This window comes from Setaria viridis, chromosome 2 (genome assembly GCF_005286985.2).
Source record: "Setaria viridis chromosome 2, Setaria_viridis_v4.0, whole genome shotgun sequence".
Classification (NCBI taxonomy): Eukaryota; Viridiplantae; Streptophyta; class Magnoliopsida; order Poales; family Poaceae; genus Setaria; species Setaria viridis.
The window spans coordinates 24,766,672-24,787,136 of NC_048264.2; the positions used below are offsets into that span (position 1 = coordinate 24,766,672).

Genomic DNA, 20,465 nt, shown 5'->3' on the forward strand with positions numbered 1-20,465 from the left:
TCCAGCAGACAGTGAGGTTCTTGCATTCCCAAAAACAGCCAATAATTCTTCTCAAGTTGGATATCACGAAGGCCTTCGATTCAGTCTTTTGGCCGTTCCTACTGGAGGTGCTTGGCCAACTGGTTTTGGCTCAAGATGGTGAGATTTATTGTGTGGCCTGATGGTTTCATCATCTACTCAAATCCTTCTTAATGGCACCCTTGGGAAGGTCATACAGCACAGGCGAGGAGTTCGACAGGGAGCCCCTATCTCCAATGCTCTTTATACTTGTCATGGATGTCCTGAACTGAATGATTACTAGAGCATCAGAGGCTGAGTTACTTCAGCCACTATCCCGAAGACCACTCCAACACAGAATCTCCTTGCATGCTGATGATGTAGCACTTTTTCTCAGGTCGGCAACAACAGATATTACCTTAACTCTGAGAATACTAGACTTGTTTGGAGATGCTTTGGGTCTTAAGACCAATGTACAAAAAGGGTCTTAAGACCAATGTACGGAAAAGCAACGTACTGCCAATCCACTGCACTGAAGATAATATGGTCCTAGTCTGAACTTGCTGCCGTGTGAAATCCTAGAGTTCCCATGCAAGTATCTTGGATTGCTTCTTTCAACAAAGAAGTTAAGTAGGGGACAATTCCAGCCCATCATTGATAGAATTGCGGATCAACTACCTGGTTGGAAGGATGACTCGAGCAGGAAGGGTTGTGCTAGTGCAACATGTTCTCACTGCAATGATGGTTTATTTGGTCATGGCAATTGACCTGCCCCCATGGGCAATCAAAGCAATTGATAAGATCAGAAGAGCCTTTGTATGGCGCGATCACAAAGAAGCGAATGGTGGGCATTGTCTTATCAAAGCAATATTAGTGCGGTGGAGCTTCAACAAGGAATCCCTGATAAACATATTTGGACATTATCTTCATTAGGATATTACATAACAAAATCAGCCTATGATGCTCAATTTCAGGACGCCATCCTTTTTGAGCCATATGCACGCATTTGGAAATTTTGGGCCCCTCCCAAATGTTGATTCTTTATGTGGCTGGCAGCCCACAATCGGTGCTGGATTGCAGATAGGCTAGCTCGGCATGGTCTCCCACATCCTGCTCGATACCCGCTCTGTGACCAAGAAGAAGAGAATATTCAACATCTCCTCATTGGGTGTGTCTTTGCTAGGTAGTTCTGGTTCTCCATCCTGCAATATGCAAGTCTCTCGGCCCTTGCTCCGTAGCCATCTGATAGAGTCCTGAATGACCGGTGGGTGAGAGTGGATAATGGTGTGGATAGTGAGGTGCGCAAAGATTTGAACTCTATTATCATCCTGGGAGCCTGGACTATCTGGAGACATCGGAATGATTGTGTGTTTAATGGGGCTTCCCAAGATGGCTACAACCCTGATTCTGGCCAAGGCGGATGCCCAATTGTGGAGCTTGGCAGGAGCCGAGGGCCTCCCCTTGCCAGCTATCAGAGGGGTGGATTAGGCTTAGGTACATGCCTCCTATAGTGGTCGTCTTACTTCTTGTAAAGGGTGATTAGGATTCACAGGTTTAGTGTGTGTGGGTGTGTGTATGACTCTTACTATTAATACAATGATACGCAGCTCTCCTGTTCGAGAAAAAAATACTTTGGTGGGCCAAAGGCAAAAGCTTGGCGCAGCGCATAACGTTGGCAACTAGCTGGCCCTCGCGTATATATTGACGGTTGCTTTCTCCAAATTCTTCCACTCCCCCTCCACCTGACTAGACAAAAACAATTTGCTGCGCTTCCCATCTGTGTTGTATTATATTGTTCATAACTTTGTTTAAGGAAGGTACTGAGAGATTCGGCTTGTTCTTGTTAATCATATTGTTGATAACTTTGTTTAAGGAAGGGCATAACTAACATGATGTGCTATTGTAGGGACTATCAATGGAGATCCATCTGGAGCTGCAGATGGCTTAGATCGGGGAGCATCTTGTATTTGCGGGCGCCTCCAGCTAGAAATTAATTATGCCTGAACAAGTATTTTTCTTTAGCATTCATACTCTTGATTTACTCAAGGAGTCTTTGTTTTTCTTGAAAGCACCTAGATATATTTCACAAATTAAGTACTCAAGTATAGTTCATAGCTCATCTTTTTGCTATGAAATTAATTCAATGTTAGTTCTTTATTATGTAGTTTTCTGGCTTGCATCACTACAAAACCATTCAAGAAACAATGTCTATTTTGGATAGGCAAGATGACGAGGATGATTTTACTGGAGCAGACGAAGGCTCTCGATCAGAGATAGCAGACGTTGGAGTACAGATCCACCGAGCCCTACAAGGACACACATGCTTAGTTGTCTTCCATAATGGGGGCAAGGATGCGATCGACATGAATGATATGGGCATTTCCTGAATCAAAATGGCTCAATAGTAAAACATTGTGGACCTTTAGGGGAAGGTTTCGACTTGTCACTGTACACATGAAAATGGTCTTCAAGTCACATCTTTTCCTATGTTGTGATTATTATTATCCTTTGGGTTTCGGTGTGTCATTGGCTGATCGTCCTGCAGAAAAGCTGAAACAAGTTGAAGTGGAACACACTAAAGATTTAAGAGCACTATTACAAGCAGAGTCTAGGCAAATTGCCCATTACACACATACACCTGACATTAACGAAGAAATGGCAACCGAGTGTTGTTCTTATCTGTTACTATTGAGCAACAGGAATGGACGATATGACATCGACTACAACTGGGCTACCCATGCTTCCAACTATTGGGTTTGCGATGGGATATATTATTGAAGGCCAGGAAGAAAAAGCATGGGAGATTGGTGCTGCTCTGCATAAAGAGTTACAGCTAGCTGACTACACATCTAACAGATCCAAAATACATGGTTATCATACCACCTTGGAATTTTTTTTCACTATATAGTGCTAGATACTCGTCGCAATCGCTGGTTTTCAAGTGCAATCCATTGGCGGCAAGGGATGGTTGTGCCGACTGTACAACCAGAGTCATCAACATTTTCCTAGCATTCTCAGAATTCCAAAGTGGATCATTGCCTGATAATACATTTGAACACTCGGTGAATCTTTTTTCTAGAATACGCAGGAAAGCTGCGTATCTTTGTATTAAGAAGAGACACTCGGTGAATCTTGGTGTGTTGAAACTTCGCCACTGCACCTTCAGCTTTTCGTTACCACCTTTCCATTGTTGTCGTAGCTTAAGGTTTCTTGGATTGCATAGCTGCACAGATCGACAAGAACATACGCTATACGGATTGGGACATGACTTCGTCACCGGAGATAATAGAATACTTGGCTGCAGTTGTTAGGGAGGTAAATATAGAGGAAGGCAGGATCTGGAGCAGCAACCTTGCATGGCAGCAAATGCGGAACCTCCGCAAGCTTCGAGTAATTGAGCCTACATGCCCTTGGGAAACAGGAAAAATGGATGATTTTTCAGATATGATCAAGTTGGAGCTCCTTGACCTATCTAGGAACAGAACAATGCATGTTTTGCCAAGCTTGTCAGATGCAACTAACCTCAAGACTCTGATTCTAGATGGCTGTGTTGGGTTGGAACATGTTGGGCCACATGGACTTCCTGAGGCACTTGAATCTTTCAGTTTTGATGCAGGGTCAAGTGAAAACAATAATGAAGCTAAAATTTCCAAGATATCTTTGATCGGTTGCAAGAATTTAGACAAGTTCACTTTGTGTGGAACATTCCGGAACCTTGAGAATTAAAATACTTAACCTCAGTGAAAAGGTAGTGCAGTTGCCAAGACTCGAGCAGCTCGTTCTGCTGGGCTGCAAGCAGCTCTGTGCAATAGTCTGGTGGGAAGAAAGAGAGTTGAAAAAGCTATGGATCGATACCCATGGAGAAGAGGAGAGGGAACTGCCGCCTTGTTCTGGGTCCTCTTCAGCTATTAGCATCATCCACTACGAAAACTATAACGGCTACGCTGTTCTAAGAGATGTAAGGCTTGTTCAATCCTTGGTGATCAATCGTGGCCACGACTACGATCCAGTAATTAGCAACCTATATTTAAATCTGTGCAAGCCAGGTTCAAGGAGCGAACCTCAGGGACCAAGGGTCGGCAGCATGGCAGTGACCGGTCTGTGCAATGAACACTTGGTCAGGTATGGGCCAACAATCTCCAATCCTTGGTAAGGCCTGTACCCTTGGCTCTCCACGTCGAGATCAGCGAGGGAATCAACCTCTCTGATGTGGGGAGCGAGAGGGGAATCATCGCAATTCACTTTCTGATGTTACCAATCGATTCCCTAGATGTGCATGACAACTCTTGCATCACTGCTCTAATTGCACCTCGACAAGTGGCAGAAGAAGAGCCTCTGTTCTCCGGTGACTTAGTGCTACTCAGGTACGCTTTCTGTCACATTCTTTTATTTTTCTGCTATCTATGCTATGTTGCAGAAAACTTAAAAGACATGGATATTTCTGTTGGTCTCCATATTAATCCATATCTCTTTAATTCTACCATCATCCAGCTTCTCTCTGACTCATCAGGAGGATATGGTGGTCTCCGGCTTGATGCTGCAGCTGGTCACACGTTTGCTTCAACTGATTGAGTTGATGTGCCTGCATGATTTATTTTCCAAGAATAGAATAATTATCGTTCGATGCTGTGTCTACTAGAGCTGCAGAACCTCATGATGTTCTGAGAGTCTTTGCGCGTGTGGGTCTTGGTTGCCAAACAATGGAGATAACATGTGTGTATTGGGCGTGTGGTTTGTGATGCCATGGTAACTCTGGCTGAACAATGAAAAACGGCTTGCGGATTTACTCCTATTTGTGATTGCATCTTCTATTTCTTTATTGTGTCATGTACAATCTTGGACTGGATGGATGCTTATTTACTATTGCTTTTGTGCTGGAAATGTAGTGATTGCTTCTGTGTGTTTTAAGCTCCGTTTATATGCGTCAAAGCATCAGTATTGATTTGTTTGTCATGTGACTCCAACTTTTTGTTCAACAGCATCTGAAGCTGCACCTTTTTCATCCTGGAGAACAGTAGTACCTATATGTGCATGAATTTGCTGTAGACCCAACGCAAAGTAGTACCTATATGTCCTACCTAGTCCTCTAATAAGCATATTTGCATGTTAAACAACGAATCTGACAACGTACATGCTAATTTGTAAGGGGAAAAATATTTGCACCAAAATAGGCATTTAAATGTATATGACAATTGACAAAGATGAATCATAACCATATAGCATATGCTGTCGCCACAGAACTGCATCGAGCATTGTAAAATACATATTGAAGTTAAAAAATGAAACATCACAAATTGCATAAGCAATTCAATCAACAGCAAAACTTAGAAATACTACTTCCACTAGTATTCCCTCATGTTTGATTTGTTCCAAGGGTGAGACACAAAAAGCCTATTCAAGGCCAAATAATATATCTGCAAAATTTAATACTATAGATGTGAGTAATTCACGCACCGGACTACTTAGCAGATGAAACTAAGCTTTGCTTCTCGTTATCAAACTCTATGCTATCATTGCCCTCCTTAGGTTGCTCAGATACTGGACCTCGTGGAACCGCAGAATTTCCTTTTGTCGTAACTGATTGCTGATAGAGTACCCCACCAACGATAGTGAAGAGCAAGCAAACCAAACCAAATGCACTTGCATGCTTGTCCCAGATCATGACATTGATAGCCACGGTAAGGAACTTATTCACAACCCCAGTCACGGTAAACGCTGTGGCAGAGACTGCTTTCCTTGCTGCAAAACCAAAGAAACTGATGAGCAGCCCAAACACGCATGACAGTGCCACTGCCACAAAGGCGCCCAGTTGAAACAAGCCTTCACCCCTCGATTCAATCGCTGCAAAGACCACCTTATGCTCCCCTGTAACCAACCAAAAGATGGGGGCCAGCATCAATGACAGAAGGTTGTTGTAGAGCACAAAGCCCCAAGTGTTCAGTCCCAGGTTTGTCACAATATGCTTGATGTACACCATTTCAGTTGTTATGGTCACCAGATATGCAAGTGCCCATGAGTACGCTGTGAGACTGAATGCTGAATCTGTCATCACATATCCAACTGCACCTCCCAAGATAACTACAAGGGATAGGAATGTGAACTTTGAAGGACACGGTTGCTTCCGGAAAATTGTGTCAGCAATAGCAACCAAAAGTGGCGTCAAAGATCTGAAAACTATGAATGTATCGACATTGGCATGGTATAGGAGATTTGTGTTTGTGAATATGGCAAGGTAGAAGACAAGAGCAGCTGGTGCGAATTTCTTTGCAGTTTCCAAGTTGAAGGGGTCATGGCTGAGAAGACCTAGCTTCCCAAGGATCCAGACACCAGAAGCAGATGTCAAGTACTGTAGAGCAGTCAGGAGACCAGGGTAACCGAACTTTGTCACGGCATATTTGTTGATGATGGAGAGCAAACTTGAGCACAGGGCATACCCTATCACAAGGCTACTCGTTGCATAGTACTGCTTTGCCATGAGAATTCACCTGCAACAGGTTCAGTGTTAGCAAAGAATTCAAATAGAATTACTATAAGGTCCAACTACTCGTCAGTCTGTTATTCTTCTGAAATGGAAAAAAAGGACTAGCTATATAACAATGAACCAACCAAATTTTGTTGAACTACTAACTGTTGTCACTAAAAAAATTTCAAGATCTAGAACTGGAGATAGACAGAAAACGGTTTACAGGCCACTTTCTGAGATTTCATATAATCAACATATCTAGTACAAAACAAATTAAATTGCTGCTACATGTAACATAATAAGATTACGCCTCATACCGCGTTAGGCTGGATGATTGATCCAGGGTGTTTGACTGGCTCCTAATAGTAGTAGAACCACTTAAACAAAGACACCGGGGTAAGGCATAACGCTCCAATTTATAATGTATAGATGCTAGACTCACATATGTAATATAATCATGTGTAATGAAGATACCGACAAATCCTCTAACGGGAAAACCACAGTCCAAATAGCAATATCCTTAATTAGTTCCTGAGAGAGGGAAACCAAACACTAGGAATGATGAACAGAACTAGGCCAACCTCGCTCACCGGACAGTAAATTGTCCAACTTTGTTGAACAATTTGCCACTTCACATCAAGAGCTCAGCAGCAAGGGGAACGATAAACCATCAGCTCCACACCGGACTAAGATTTAAAGAAGCGGCCGGCGGCGGCGGCTACTCGTTGGACAAGAACAGCGCTCGAATCACGCAGCTAACCTCCTACACAATTTATCGGGAAAGGTTTGGGGGCCCCAATCCCAATTTGCCTGATCCCTGCAGATTTCTTGACGCGCGTCGCCAAGAAAAGGAAAGAGACGAAACGGGAAAAAGCAGGCGCTGCCTCCCAGATCAGAGACCGAGTGCGCCCCGTCCCAAGAAACGATCTGAAGAACCGGGCGAGAAGAGGGAACTGGGGAGAGAGAGGGAGGCGTACAGGGAGAGGCGAGGCAGGCGCAGCTGCATTCCTTCCTCCTCCGGCTCCGGGGGTTCTGCAAGTCTGCAAAGGCAAGTGCAATGCCGGGGGGGTGTGTGGCGGACAGAGTGACAGCCGGATTGATTGGTTTATACCGTGCGTGGGGCAGAACCGTAGAACAAGCTTCAAATCCAATTACTTTCTTTTTAATCAGAAAAGAAATCAATGACTTGGAAGAGGTGCGACGGTGAGACGGAGGTAAGCGGATTCAGTGCTGTTGCTTGTCGAAGGCACGCCGTAACTTCTCATTCGATATCTACCGTGAATCAGACATCCAAAGGCTGGAATAAACTGCAGGTCAAAATCTCATCCATCCAGGCACCGTTTTCACCAGGGAGTCCGCCGAGGAGCGCGAGGCGGAGGCGCGCTTTATTACCGCGCGCTGCGCCGCTCTCCCGCGCGGCCCTCTGCGCCTCCGTGGAGAGGGCGTGTGCTGCCCTCAGTGCCTCGCCACCGTTGGAGATTCGCGCCGGGGAGGAGAGGAGGTTCCGCCAGGTTGGAGAGGAGGTCCGCTGGTTCGCCACAGAGGAGAGGGACGTGGCGCCGATAGGAACAAGCTCTTTTCGTTCTCGTGACTCGTGACCTAAGTATGTGCGCAAGACAACTAATTTGCTATAGAAAGTTAATTTGCTCAATTTTATGGTAGGAAAATCATATGCTCTAGTTGATTTTAGGTTATATTTATGCAATTGTGAATGTTGTGGAAGGCAATGACAGAATTTGAGTAGGGTACATCTCAAGTTAGTTTAAGATTCAGAAATTCAGATGAGGCTTGAAAGTTTTGGATTGCTTATGGGGGTTGCACAGGCTTTGATATGAGGAAAAGGTATGCAAATGTAAGGGTGACTTTATGCAGATTTGTTTGTTCAAATGAGGGTCATCGAATAAAAGGGCAAACAAATAATGTGATCAAGTGTTTTAGAACTGAACAAGAACTGATTGTAAAGCTCGGATGTCTCTTATATTGGACCGAGGTTCAGAAAATTATGAAGTCAGTGATGTTGTGCTTGAACACAATCACTTACTTCCCTTACCAAAGACTCGCCATTTGATGGCAACACGGAGGAAAATTAGACCAAAAGATGCACATGAGTTACTTCCCTTACCAAAGACTCGCCATTTGATGGCAACACAAAGAAAATTAGATCAAAAGGTGCACATGAGTTGGCTACTCATCAAGTTGATGGACCACTTAACCTTAGCTACACTTGTCGTGACCACAAAATTATTTGTGTAGCAAAAGACAAAGGGAGTTAGCGTTTGGACAAGCTGGAAGTATGTTGAAGTATTTTCATGACAAAATCGTCAAGAACCCATCATTTCAATATGCTTTGCAACTGGATACTGAGGAACATATAACCAACATTTTCTAGGTTGATGCTAAAATGATCCTTGACTATGTATACTTTGGTGATGTGGTCACATTTGACACTACTTTTGGCACAAACAAAAAAAATATAAGCCATTTGGTGTATTTCTTAGGCTCAATCAGACTACTACTTTTGGTGCTGCAATCTTGTTCGATGAAACAGAGGACTCATTTCTATGGCTCTTGCTGCACAACTAAAGAAAAAGGAGGTAAAGTCAAAAAATTCAAGAAGAAAGAAAAGTTGGCTTGATAAATTACCCAAGGGTAACCGCTAGTTTGCCAACTAAATTTGCTGGAAAAAAAGAAAGAAACAAAGGTATGTTCTCAACTTGAGCTTTAGAACTTTTTGCATGTTGTTGCCATTCATAGCTAATTAGTGATACTTTCATCGGTAGAAACGAAAGCAAGATGATGGTGTACAACCCCCAAAGGAACTGGAGAATGATGGCATCAACAAAGGAGCAATTATACAAGTTGAAGAGTACAATATTATTGGTAATTTTACCTAACTCATGACGGCTCCAATTTGTGGTGATGATATTATTCATGTGGTGATGCGTTCTAGTACGTGGTAGTATTTTGGACTGGACTAACTATAGTATTTTGTGGGCTAACTATAGCATTTTGCGGCCTAATTGTACAAGTGAATGACCAAGTACTAGAATATCAATTTGAGTGACTCAAAGTGCCATGTATCGGTGATGTACTATGAATGTCACTTACAAAGATTTAAAATGAAGCTTTGTTTTATGTTATGCGTATGTCAATTTCTGGTGTTGTACTATGAATGTTATTATAGTTTTCTATTTGTATGCTAGGTAAATGAGTCATATTGTCTAAATGGCTGAAAAATGCTAAGACATATACTGAGGGATATGAGTATCCTATGGGTCCCCACCGATCAGGATACTGGCCGGACCTGACAAGTGGACCCGCCCGACCAGGACGTGCGGATCGAGGACACAAAGTTACTTGGAGTACATTTCAAGGCAACAAGACTGTCCAAATCTACCCCGACATTGCGGGACGCGTTTTGTAATCCGACTCAAACTGCTTTTCATGTAACTACCGAGTACATTAGATTCAAACCGACTTGTAATTCTTGGTCGTCAACATATATAAGGCGGCCAAGGGCACCCCCGAGGATGTCTCACCTAAAACTCATACCAAGCAATACAATCCAACATACAGGACGTAGGGTATTATTTTTTGAAGGCACGAACCTGTCTAAAACCCCCATGTTCCCTTCGTGTTCTCGCGATCACCATCAAGTTTTTGGTTTCGCAGTCACCCTCACTTACAAATCAACCACTTGAGCAACCCCTGATGGATATATACCTTTGCCTTGGGAAGGATTGGAGACAACAGATTGGTACTGAAACGAGAAGCAAAGGCAAAGGCACTGAATCTGTGTCCGAGACGGAGCTCGCAGCTACAGGGTATAAAATTAAGAGATGAGAGCGATGTCAGCGGTACTAGCACGTGGACCTACCAATAAGCAATAATTCTATACACCGATCCTTTGCACGCAATTACTCCTTTCGCTTTCCGTCCAAATTATTAAAATAGATGCAGGCCAAGACACGGCCAAATTTCATCTTTGGCTATAACAAATCCGCGGCCTACTTCAAGTCGATAAGGGTGAGTTTCGTTCCCGAGCTTGTTTTGACTCACCCATCTTGCCTCCATCTATGCATATGAGTCTACGTAGATGAGCGAACTCTTTAGTAGCTAGAGACAGCTGGGTAAGAATATGATATTAACTCTCAGGTAAGTTGCTACTCGCGTCGTCCAAACACATCGCAACATATTTCTTTCAGCTAGAAAACCATATTATATTCAGTGTGTGGGTAGTCGAATGCACAGATTTGGAAGTTTCAACACCTTTCGTGTGATCGATTTTTAAGTGGAGGAGATCGTCCAATTCGCGTAACTGTTCTAATATTCGAACAAACAGGCTGAAATAAATCACTAGTGCACAAAGCATATTATGTAGGACTAGTACTAGCGTGTACTCTGTTGATGGCAAATAGAGAATGAAATTTTGAGCCAAATAAGGAAGGAAATTTTTTTCAGTGGCAAATAAGGAAGCGATGTAAATTCCAATAGCAAATAAGGAATTTTCTCCTTATTTTAATTCCGATGCCAAAATATATTTACATATGTTAGCTTTGTTAGGTACACTAAACGGGTACAAATTTGATTTTTCGAAAAGATAATTTGACCTAGGGAATACTAGTCCTGCATTTCACTCAACAAAAATCAAGGTCATCAAGTGTAAGTGACAGGCAGGAGTATAGTTTACGAGAAAGTAATTACTACTACAATTTAACTTGAACATCAAATTAAAATAAATTTTATGTTTCTTAAATGGACAGAGTATGCTGAAAAGCTGATTAAGGAAAAAGAAATTGTATTCGTACTTATGCCACATGAGCAATCTCTAAGAGTATCTCCAACAATTGTCCAAGTAGCCAGCTGACATCAGATTTTACCCACATGGAGGACAGGAGGAGAGAGAACAAGAAAAACCAATTCACTAGCGAGGCACGAATCAATTAGCCCGCACGCCCTCCGACAAGTTGGTGCTTGGTTCATAGAATAGAATGGTAATGTAAATGCAAATGAAATAGGATTGCAGCGCCCTCAACTACGGAATGAGCGATTACACTTTTTGTTTGGTTCAACTGCGGTAACGTAATCAGATGGTATGCTTCTTTGAATTTGCAAAAATAAATTCTATTTTCTTATTACGGATGGCAAGGGGTGGTAAGAAGCTTGTATATCATGAGTTTTACATGGTTACCGGTTGACGGGTGAAAACAGTTGTAACATTACGTTGCATTTTGCTGAACCAAATACCACCTACTCCCATGTTTAGGCGGATTGATGTGTCCTCACGTCTTAACGTCCTTTTTCTTTTAAAAATTTCTACCACATGTCAGCTTGCGATTTAGACAAGTCGTCGGAGACGCCCTAGCGGATAGAGGAACACTAATGTAGTACTCTTTCCAAGGATGAACGCCTCTTCTCTTTTTGAGCGCTGGTTGAGTCGCTGACTAATGCGATATTCACGGATCATTGGCTTCGTAGATCGCAATGACCTCGGTATCCGTAAGCCGCAAAAAAGTCTGGAAATAAAATACTACTCCTATACGCTATTATTTGAACAAGAGGCCAAAGAACATGTAATAAACAATCTGGCAGTCTCGAAGTCGAAGGAAAGGAACACCTCGTCTACACATACAGAACATGCAATTTGTGCAGAGAAATCGATGGTTAACTTTGCTTCGATCCCGAGATGGAGGCTCCAGCCCACGAAAACTTTTAAAGCAAGTAAGATTCCGGCAAAGCTGTATCAATCAAAAATACACCATAACCACACTAATTCCACCTTGCGGTATTAACAAATCACTTATAGCGTAAATATATAGTGGTCACCACACATTTCTCTTCGCGGTATAAACGACAGCTTAGCAGAAAAAAGAAAAACAAAAACATAACTTGATATCTTGTATATCAATTTTTTTAGAGCAAAAGAGCTTTGCCGTGAAGAAAAATAGTTCGCTAATTACCAAAAAAAAAATCCAAGCAGGATCTAAAATTCCAGTGGGTTCATTCCAGTATTGAGGGTTGGAATGGAATTTGCCACAATTTCTAGAAACCAGGGAGTTCTGCCAACCCCTCCAAATTGCAAAGTCTGATTTCCAATTTCAAATGAATATGGATAGTTTGTTAATAGGCCACATAGAAACAAACAAAACAAAAGTTTCAAAAAAAAAAGAGAAACAAACAAAACAAGAGTTCCATGTTCAACTATCTTCAGTTCAAACATTGTTCGTTGTCAGCTAATTCTTTCACAGTCTACAGAAGGTCTCTAGTGCTTGAAGACGATTAAAACAGCAGTGCAGTTATCCTTGCATCGCCTCTCACGAACAGCCTCCTTCACGAGGCGGCGTACTGCAAGTGAGGCTGAAGAGGTCTCCTGCAGTATGTCATTCGAATAAAATGCGGGAAAACAGCAAATGAAAAGCTATGGGTGAAAAACAGAAAAAGAACTATATAACTGAATTAAAGAGACCATTATCTATGTTCAAGTATAGTGTTCAGGTTTGGTAATACCAGCATGTACACAGGCTACGTAGACTGGGTAAACATCAAATCATCAAGTGATCTACTACCAGTGTCTTTCTGATTATATTCTCTGGTTTTCCTACTAACTGGTAAATACTGGAGAAATGAAACGACTAAATCTGGATTTTGGATTCGCTGATACTGAAATAGAAAGAACCTTCAACTGATTCTGAACAAATTCAACAGCATCACTTGGTCCAAATACCTGGGCACACAGGTATAACGCAAATGTCAGAATTGCCTTAAACATTTGACTGAAGCAGTTCAGAAACAATAATTGGTACCAAACAAATTAAATAGGGAAACAAACATACTCCCCATAAGCCATCACACCCTAGAATGATGAAATGATCTTTCTTGGTAAGTTCAAAAGAGTGGACGTCTGGGGTTGAAATCAATCCAACCTACATAATATTTGAAGAGTAAACTGACAAATGAACAATGACAGCAAAAATATGAATGCCAGCATTTTTCTGTGTCTGGTATGGACCTTTTAAGAGTGTGCGAAAAATCATTCAGTACAAAAAGGACAACCCTTTCTTTTTAGCTAAGTTAAGATGTGGATCTCTTGTACTAATACAAGTGCATTAAAAGTTGTGCATGTCACAGTAACAAGAAAGATAATTAAAAATTGTGACAATACAGCAGATTTAGGTCTATGTCAAAGATTTCTTGTGTTTCGATCACTCAACTGTGCTGACGAATTAACTTATTTACGCACATTATTTTTGCAAAGGTCTGTATTAGAAAAAGGTAAATCACCATGTAGGAAACAATAACTCAACTAATCACTTTTAGCTTCAGAAATTTACAAAACCAATTTTCTTTAGCATTATGGCATATGCAAAAAAAGGTCAACCTTGGCGAAACTAAGACATTTTGCATGGAGCTCATCAAAGTTCAAGCAAAAGAGGACTGGAACCTGGGTTGCTGATGCACATTGCACATTTGCACATCCTCACCTCCCTTGAAAACTGAGCTAACTCAGTTCCTCATTACAGACAACAAAGGTTTCAAGAAGCAATATTCTTAATAGCATATACCCGCAACAATCAGTGAGGCTACATTTCTAGCATACAAAGTTAAGCTCATGGACACTTCACTGGTTAACCTAGATCAACACACTAAGGCACAGATCTGCAATAATAATATTTTATTATTAAAAAAACATTTTGCGATCAGTGCTGTACATTGCACTAAAAAATACATAGTTTTCAGCATAAACTAGTGACTCCATTAATTATTAATGCTGAAAAGTAACCTATTTTCTATATAAACAAATAAGTTGTGACCAAATAAGCTTGTATCAGCAAACCTTCTTAAACTGGCGATCACCAAAAGCTCTTGATACTTCAATACGACCTTGTAATCTTCCATTAGAACCAACAGAACCTCCAGCCTTTGTTAGAGCACAAGGTAAACAGTATCATAAGGCAACATCAGTATACAAATCAAAATCTAAGTCCCAGACCTAAAAAGTTCAACAGATACTACATACCAATATCATTACCATAATAGAGGAAACAAAATGAGGCCACAGAAAAATAATGAAGGGGCAACTCTTTGCAAAGCAGGTAGTACATAAGTCCTAGCACTAAAACTGAGTAACAGAATATAGGATAGGTGGGTATGCATAGGATGGATCCATAATTGTTAAGGTCCCACTGCTCATGTAACAAAATTTGAAAATCAATAAATGAAACAATACGAAGATTCAGTGCTCAGTTCATAAAATTTATTATGGTCAAATTAGATATAAATGATATCATAAAATAAAATAGATACAGCATAATTACATTGGTGACCTTAGACCTAGTAGGGAGTTGGCAACAACAGATGACAGCACATGATACAGAAGCTGTATATGGAGGTTCCTTATGAACAGAACTCATGTTGTCAAGGAAAAGTAAAAATAAAAGATAGACTGAATACATAAAACATATTACCTTCTGGATTCGGGAGCGCTCCTGCGGAAAGATGGCCTTATGTTCTCTTGTCAAAACAATAGCCTTTAGCTGGCTTTTAGTCTCATCAACGACACCTTCACCATCAGTTGAAATAGAACGAGCCAATACCGCTTTAGCATCTCCAGCATTAGCAACTACAACCTGGATTTGTTTAAGACAACAGGAAACATATATATTATACAAAACGGGTTTAACACTTTCACTTCAATTTAACATTTCCAATTTGTGAATAATAAAAGGCATGCCAACCATATTAAATTACTTGCATTCAAGTACAAAATGGATCACCCAAGTGATCTAGTTTCTTACACATGATAAACCAACCGTGTGGTTATGATGTTTGCAAATGAACTTATAACAGATAACATTTGCTGGGTACTAAAAAAACAGCAAGCCCTCCGGAAAAAGTTCTACCTTTTCTGACTAAGAGAATGGAAATTGAACCTACATATTTACCAAAGGAAAAAAATAATGTCATAAAACATGTTCCCAATATTCTAGAGGACAAAAGAAATCCCAAGGTCCAATACATTGTAGCGTGGAACAGTTATGAGTACAAATGTTTTCTGGGTACTGTATACTGACCATCTGTCCCAAGATCCAAACACATACAGCTGTCGCACCATCTTGCCAATTTCCTACAGATACGACAATAGAATGAGTATTCAGTCTCAATACAAAGGCAACCCAAAGAAATATTGGAATATAGAGAGCTATATTTTTGGTCAATGCCAAATACATCAGCAAACATAGTAGCCTTGCCAGGTATACCATCATGAGCACACTAGGCCCGATTTCTCATGGAACAGCAAAGCTATATACTAAATGCCCAGATGGTGTGACATGCAGTGGGTATTGCAGATAAACAAATAGTAAGTTGAGACTACTGTTTCTTACCTTTAGTACTTTCTTGCAGTAAAGATTCATCAGTTCGGCGGAAACCTGCAGATAGAAATAAGCGTTAGGAAAACTTACGAATGACACAAATACAGAACATTAGATTCCCATGGTAAGAAGAATAACTGAAGACGAACAAGCATCAATGAGCACATGAGAGGCATCGATTAGAGAGTCAAAATGCTTACAAGAAAGCAAAATATAGAGAGAACATTTCAAGTTACATTATGTCCCTCTTGAAACCTTAACAAGTATACAAAATGGAAATCCCCATTGCCGTTTCCAGATGTGATGCATTATATTCTAGAATGCCAGCTATGGAAAAACTTATCAATTATATCACAAGCTCATCACTACAACAGCATATAACTTTTGTAAGGTCAAGTTTGACTCTGATGTGGATTACAGATTACGAAATCTGGAAGAATGAAAGAATGGTGAGAGAGTGAATCAAACATAAAACTGGCCCTGTCAAGTACATAAAATTTGAAAGTAAGATGATGAAAAGAGTAGGAGAATCTTCTCTCTTGCTATCCTGTGCTAGTAGTGTCTAGAAAAGCAAGGAGCAAGTAATTAAATTTGATGTACTGAATACCTTCAATTATGGCCTTCTTTGCAGCTTTAACATCCATCTGCAAAACAATTGAGCATTATTTAGATAACTGCTGACAGAAGAATCTTTCAATTCTTTAACAATAGGTGAATCTAAAAATGAACTGGAAATATCTTAATTATGAATGTTATGGCAACTCAACAATTTAATCATTGAAAGTTCACATGTCAAAGCAAAAGGCAAACACAATAGAGTGTAAACAGAACAGGTTACTAGGAAAAAAATGTGCAAACTTAACAGGAACTTTGCTTTCATAAGCTATGAAAACTTAACCAAAAGAATTTGCGATAAGAGAAACTGAATACAGAAGAAAAACACCATAACAACTAAAGGAAACACTGAAAAGAAGCAGAAAATGTAAACAGACCAACTCACGTGGTAATCCAGCAGCGATGACATTCTGATGCAAGTGCTTCTGTGCATAATCTGCCGCCAATCGACCACCATGCCCATCAAAAATTGCAAAATGCGCGCACCTGCAACCCGCAGCACACTTCAGACTACATGCACCACACGCTGAGTACTTAACATGAACAGAAAGACGATCACCTCAAACTTCCTGGATATTCAACACCAGCATTTGGGAGCACCACCCAGGCGTCCTCCATAGTGTGCCTGCAACCCTTGTCTTCCGCAGCATCCGCCTCGACGGCAGTCAGTACCATCTTTTGCTCGCCTGAAACATTAGAGTCCACAGCGGACTTCCCATCCGAAACGCATTTGTTCGATGGCACCTCACTTTCCCTTTGGCAGGTTCTCGTCGCTTCAGCATCTATTTCTTGTGAAACACTAGCCTCTACATTGCAACCCGTTTCAGAAGCAGTGTCTGAGCCTTTCAGGCGCTTGGATGCACAATCATCATCGGTGGAGCTGCCTTCGCGCTTTTGATGAGCCATGGTGATTAGCGAGCCTAAAATCTAAACAGGGGCGGACTTAGTGAGCATCCTAAACTCTGAAAATTCAGAACTCAATTTTTTTTTGGAAAATAAATTAACGACAACATGCAGCACAGACAGGGGCAGATCAGTATGGGGCATGGGTATAAAATGAACACCCAACATTTATTTTGCAAAAAAATCGATGTTGGCGGGTATAAAATACATAAATATATGCCCATGTAAATCAGATTCGAATACATATAGCTTACATTAGGGTTTATGGTGCTCAGTTTCGCACAGCGGGGAGGAAGGGAAGGGAAGTTGGGTGGGTGGGGGGGGGGGGGGGGGGCGGGTCGTACCTGGTGGATGCTCGTCGCCGGCGAAGGACCCAACGAAGACCTGTTAAAGGGCGCCGCCGCTCGCCCAACCGTCGACGCCGAAGAGGGAAATACGTCACGGTGCCGTCGTGCCCCGACCCGATCCGCCGTCCGCAAGAAGATCGGACTGGGCTCCTTCCTTTCGTAGCTGCGTTTCCACACGGCCCAGTCCGGTCCAATGACACCAGCAACATCAGAATTTTTTTATTTTTTTATTTTTTTTCGATTTTGCAGAAATATATAGTCGGATGAAAAAATTGCGGCTATTGCCGCAGGCTGAGCTGGCGCTAAGGCTTTACCGCCGCCTCAGACGGCGGTAAGGTCCTCCCACCCAACGGTCAGCAGGCGCTGTAACTGCCGCGCGCGATTCGAGACGCCGTCGCGGCTTAGGCGACGGTAAAGCCCTTACCGCCGCCTTAGGCGGCGCTAACTCCTTTTCCGCCGCCTGGCCCGGCGACGGTCGCCCCTTTAAAAGCCGCCCGCGCCCCTCCCCTCCCCCCGCACCAGTGCGAGCGCCAGACAGCGAGCCAGAGAAGGAGGAGGGAAGAGCAAGAGGAAAGAAGGGAAGGAAAAAAAGAAAGAGAGGAAATGAGGGAAGAAAAAAAGAAAGAAAGGAGGAGGAGGAGGGAAGAGGGAAGGAATTTCTTCTGTCTTTCTCAGGTAAAAAATCTTTTAAATCTCGTAGTTTAGTATAGTATACTATAGTATAGTTTAGTTTAGTTTAGTTTAGTTTAGTTTAGATCTAGATTTAGAAATATTAATGGATCTGAGATTTAGAAATATTAGTAGATCTAAATTTAGAAATAACAGTGGATCTAGATCTAGAATTAGGAACTTTTAGCTCTATTTAGATATAGAAAAATGTAGCTTAGTTAGTATAACTGATTTAGCTTATACAATAAAATAGAGTCAGCATTATTAGATTTATTTGTTATGGTAAATGCCTATAATAAATGTAGTTAGTAAATTCTGATATTTTAGTTAGGTATTACATTGTAGTTTTTCGGTAACAATATTAGATTTGTTTGTTCTGGTAAATGACTATGATAAACCTAGTTAGTAAATTATGATTTTTTGTTAGGTATTTGAATATAGTTTTTCGATAATAATATTAGATTTGTTTGTTTCGGTAAATCACTGTGATAAATGTAGTTAGTAAATTATGATTTTTTGTTAGGTATTACAATATAGTTTTTCGGTAACATTATTAGATTTATTTGTTGTGGTGCATGCCTATGATAAAGTTAGTTAGTAAGCTTGGTTTAGTGCTACATAGTTGTTTGTTTATTCAATTGAGGTTGTTATTGTAGTTACCTTATGTATAGTGCTGAGAATAATTTGGACTGCCCGTTTTATATATGTTGTCAGGCATGTCGGATAGTGTCAATATTCAAGTGTACTATGGGCTGGGGGAGGTTAGATGTGGTCCAGAAAGGGTAGATTTGAGTGGATTTCCCTGTTTCACCAAGTGCATTCCAAGAGCAAGAGAGAGAACTTGGGGGGCATATGCAAGTGGCTTTGTAGGGACTTAGGTGTTGAAAGAGATCAAGTGGATGTATCTGTGAGGGTTGTAGTGAAAAGACGGCCGGGCATAAACTTTTGGAAGTTGGTTCTGCTTGAAGGAATTTCGAGCTATCGGGCTTACATAAATGGTTTCACGAGAAGAGGTTTACCAATCATATAGTATGTCCAATTTTTCATGAAGGGTGGACCTAGCACTCATATTGAAGAACAAGTCAGAGGTGATGAAGTTCAAGAGGAAGAAGATGTGCAGAGTAATGTGGGTGGAAACGAAGAGCTTAATTACGAAGAACAAGAAGGTGGAGATGATGAACATGATGTAGCATTCCTGAGTTAGTAGAGCAGATGGAGATAGAAGGAGGAGAGGCTAATGGTGCCGTGGATGAGGACTTGTCCGATGTGGAAGACGATTATCGTGTACCACGAAATTGGTCAAATTACGACAATTCCGTCCTATAGGTCAATGTTGGGGAAAATATTCCTTGGGAGTACAGGGAGAATGAGGTATGCGTGGGGGCTGTGTACCAAAGTGGGGATGAAGTGAAGGTGGCTATTAAGAGATGGTCCACTTTGTGTTTGCAGCATTAGTTCAGGGTGGAAAAGAGTAGCCCGAAGGTGTATGATGTCCGATGTGTGCGAAATGATTGCCCATTCAGGGTGCATGCATACAAGTGCAAATGGAAGGATTACTGGGAGGTGACTAAAGTGGTTGAGCATCAATGCTTGCTGGCTGAATTGGAAGGAACATACCGCAACCTCACTGCTGAATTTGTTGCTCAATATATGTACCCCCAGATATTGGAGAATTCAAGCTTCGAGCCCAAATCCATTATCTGTGCCATAGAGGAGAAGTTCAAGTACAAGATCAGCTACAACAAAGCTTACTGTGCTAAGCAGAAGGCACTTGAGATGAAGTAGGGTACATTCGAAGCATCCTACGACAACCTCTCTGCCTTGTTGCACACCATTTGCCAGAGAAATCCTGGAAGCTTCTACGACGTGAAAGCACATCCAGTTCTTTTGTTTTCAGGCAAACAGGTCCTACAGCGGTCGTTCCTTGCGTTGGGTCCTTGCATCCAGGCTTTTTGGCTTTATCAACCAGTCATTTGCATTGATGGCACATTTCTGACTGGAAGGTACAAAGGGATAATATTGACAGCTATTGGGACCGATGGCAACAATCAGGTGTTGCTGCTTGCGATCGCTTTTGTGGAAAAGGAGTCTGGAGATAGC

At 41.5% G+C, this 20,465-nt stretch overlaps 2 protein-coding genes and 1 pseudogene across 4 annotated transcripts; 1 reads left to right on the forward strand and 2 right to left on the reverse strand.

Annotated features, from left to right (window-relative positions):
• Positions 1-254: 254 nt before the first annotated feature.
• On the forward strand, positions 255-1,086 carry LOC140222059 (uncharacterized; annotated as a pseudogene).
• Positions 1,087-5,199: 4,113 nt separating this feature from the next.
• LOC117846433 (GDP-fucose transporter 1) lies at positions 5,200-7,595 on the reverse strand. Of its 2 annotated transcripts, none has more exons than XM_034727595.2 (2): positions 7,438-7,595; positions 5,200-6,482 (listed from the first exon to the last, which is right to left on the reverse strand). In XM_034727595.2, exon 2 carries the CDS (start codon positions 6,470-6,472, stop codon positions 5,456-5,458), a length of 1,017 nt encoding a protein of 338 aa, XP_034583486.1. In that variant the 5' UTR covers positions 6,473-6,482; positions 7,438-7,595; the 3' UTR covers positions 5,200-5,455. The 2 variants fall into 2 exon arrangements, with proteins under 2 accessions (XP_034583486.1, XP_072148288.1); XM_072292187.1 differs by lacking the exon at positions 7,438-7,595 and adding an exon at positions 7,042-7,408.
• A 4,941-nt stretch (positions 7,596-12,536) lies between these two features.
• LOC117845170 (probable protein phosphatase 2C 67) lies at positions 12,537-17,853 on the reverse strand. Of its 2 annotated transcripts, none has more exons than XR_004638022.2 (11): positions 17,694-17,853; positions 17,006-17,373; positions 16,824-16,932; positions 16,439-16,475; positions 15,844-15,888; positions 15,532-15,584; positions 14,926-15,087; positions 14,295-14,378; positions 13,294-13,383; positions 12,968-13,184; positions 12,537-12,830 (listed from the first exon to the last, which is right to left on the reverse strand). XR_004638022.2 is itself a non-coding variant. In XM_034726107.2 (11 exons), the coding sequence occupies exons 2-11, from the start codon at positions 17,350-17,352 to the stop codon at positions 12,723-12,725; spliced, it is 1,083 nt and encodes a 360-aa protein (XP_034581998.1). In that variant the 5' UTR covers positions 17,353-17,373; positions 17,694-17,853; the 3' UTR covers positions 12,537-12,722. The 2 variants fall into 2 exon arrangements, 1 of the variants encoding a protein (XP_034581998.1); XM_034726107.2 differs by having other exon boundaries at positions 13,137-13,184.
• Positions 17,854-20,465: the final 2,612 nt, after the last annotated feature.

What these genes read in the sequence shown, in the direction of transcription:
- LOC117846433 (XM_034727595.2), bottom strand. Translation starts at nt 6,472, where the DNA reads ATGGCAAAGCAGTACTATGCAACGAGTAGCCTTGTGATAGGGTATGCC.
- LOC117845170 (XM_034726107.2), bottom strand. Translation starts at nt 17,352, where the DNA reads ATGGCTCATCAAAAGCGCGAAGGCAGCTCCACCGATGATGATTGTGCA. An exon ending in TTTGGATCTTGGGACAGATG is followed by an intron (nt 15,088 to 15,531) that starts GTCAGTATACAG and finishes AAACAAATCCAG; the next exon opens with GTTGTAGTTGCTAATGCTGG. An exon ending in GTGATCGCCAGTTTAAGAAG is followed by an intron (nt 13,384 to 14,294) that starts GTTTGCTGATAC and finishes AATATTATGTAG; the next exon opens with GTTGGATTGATTTCAACCCC.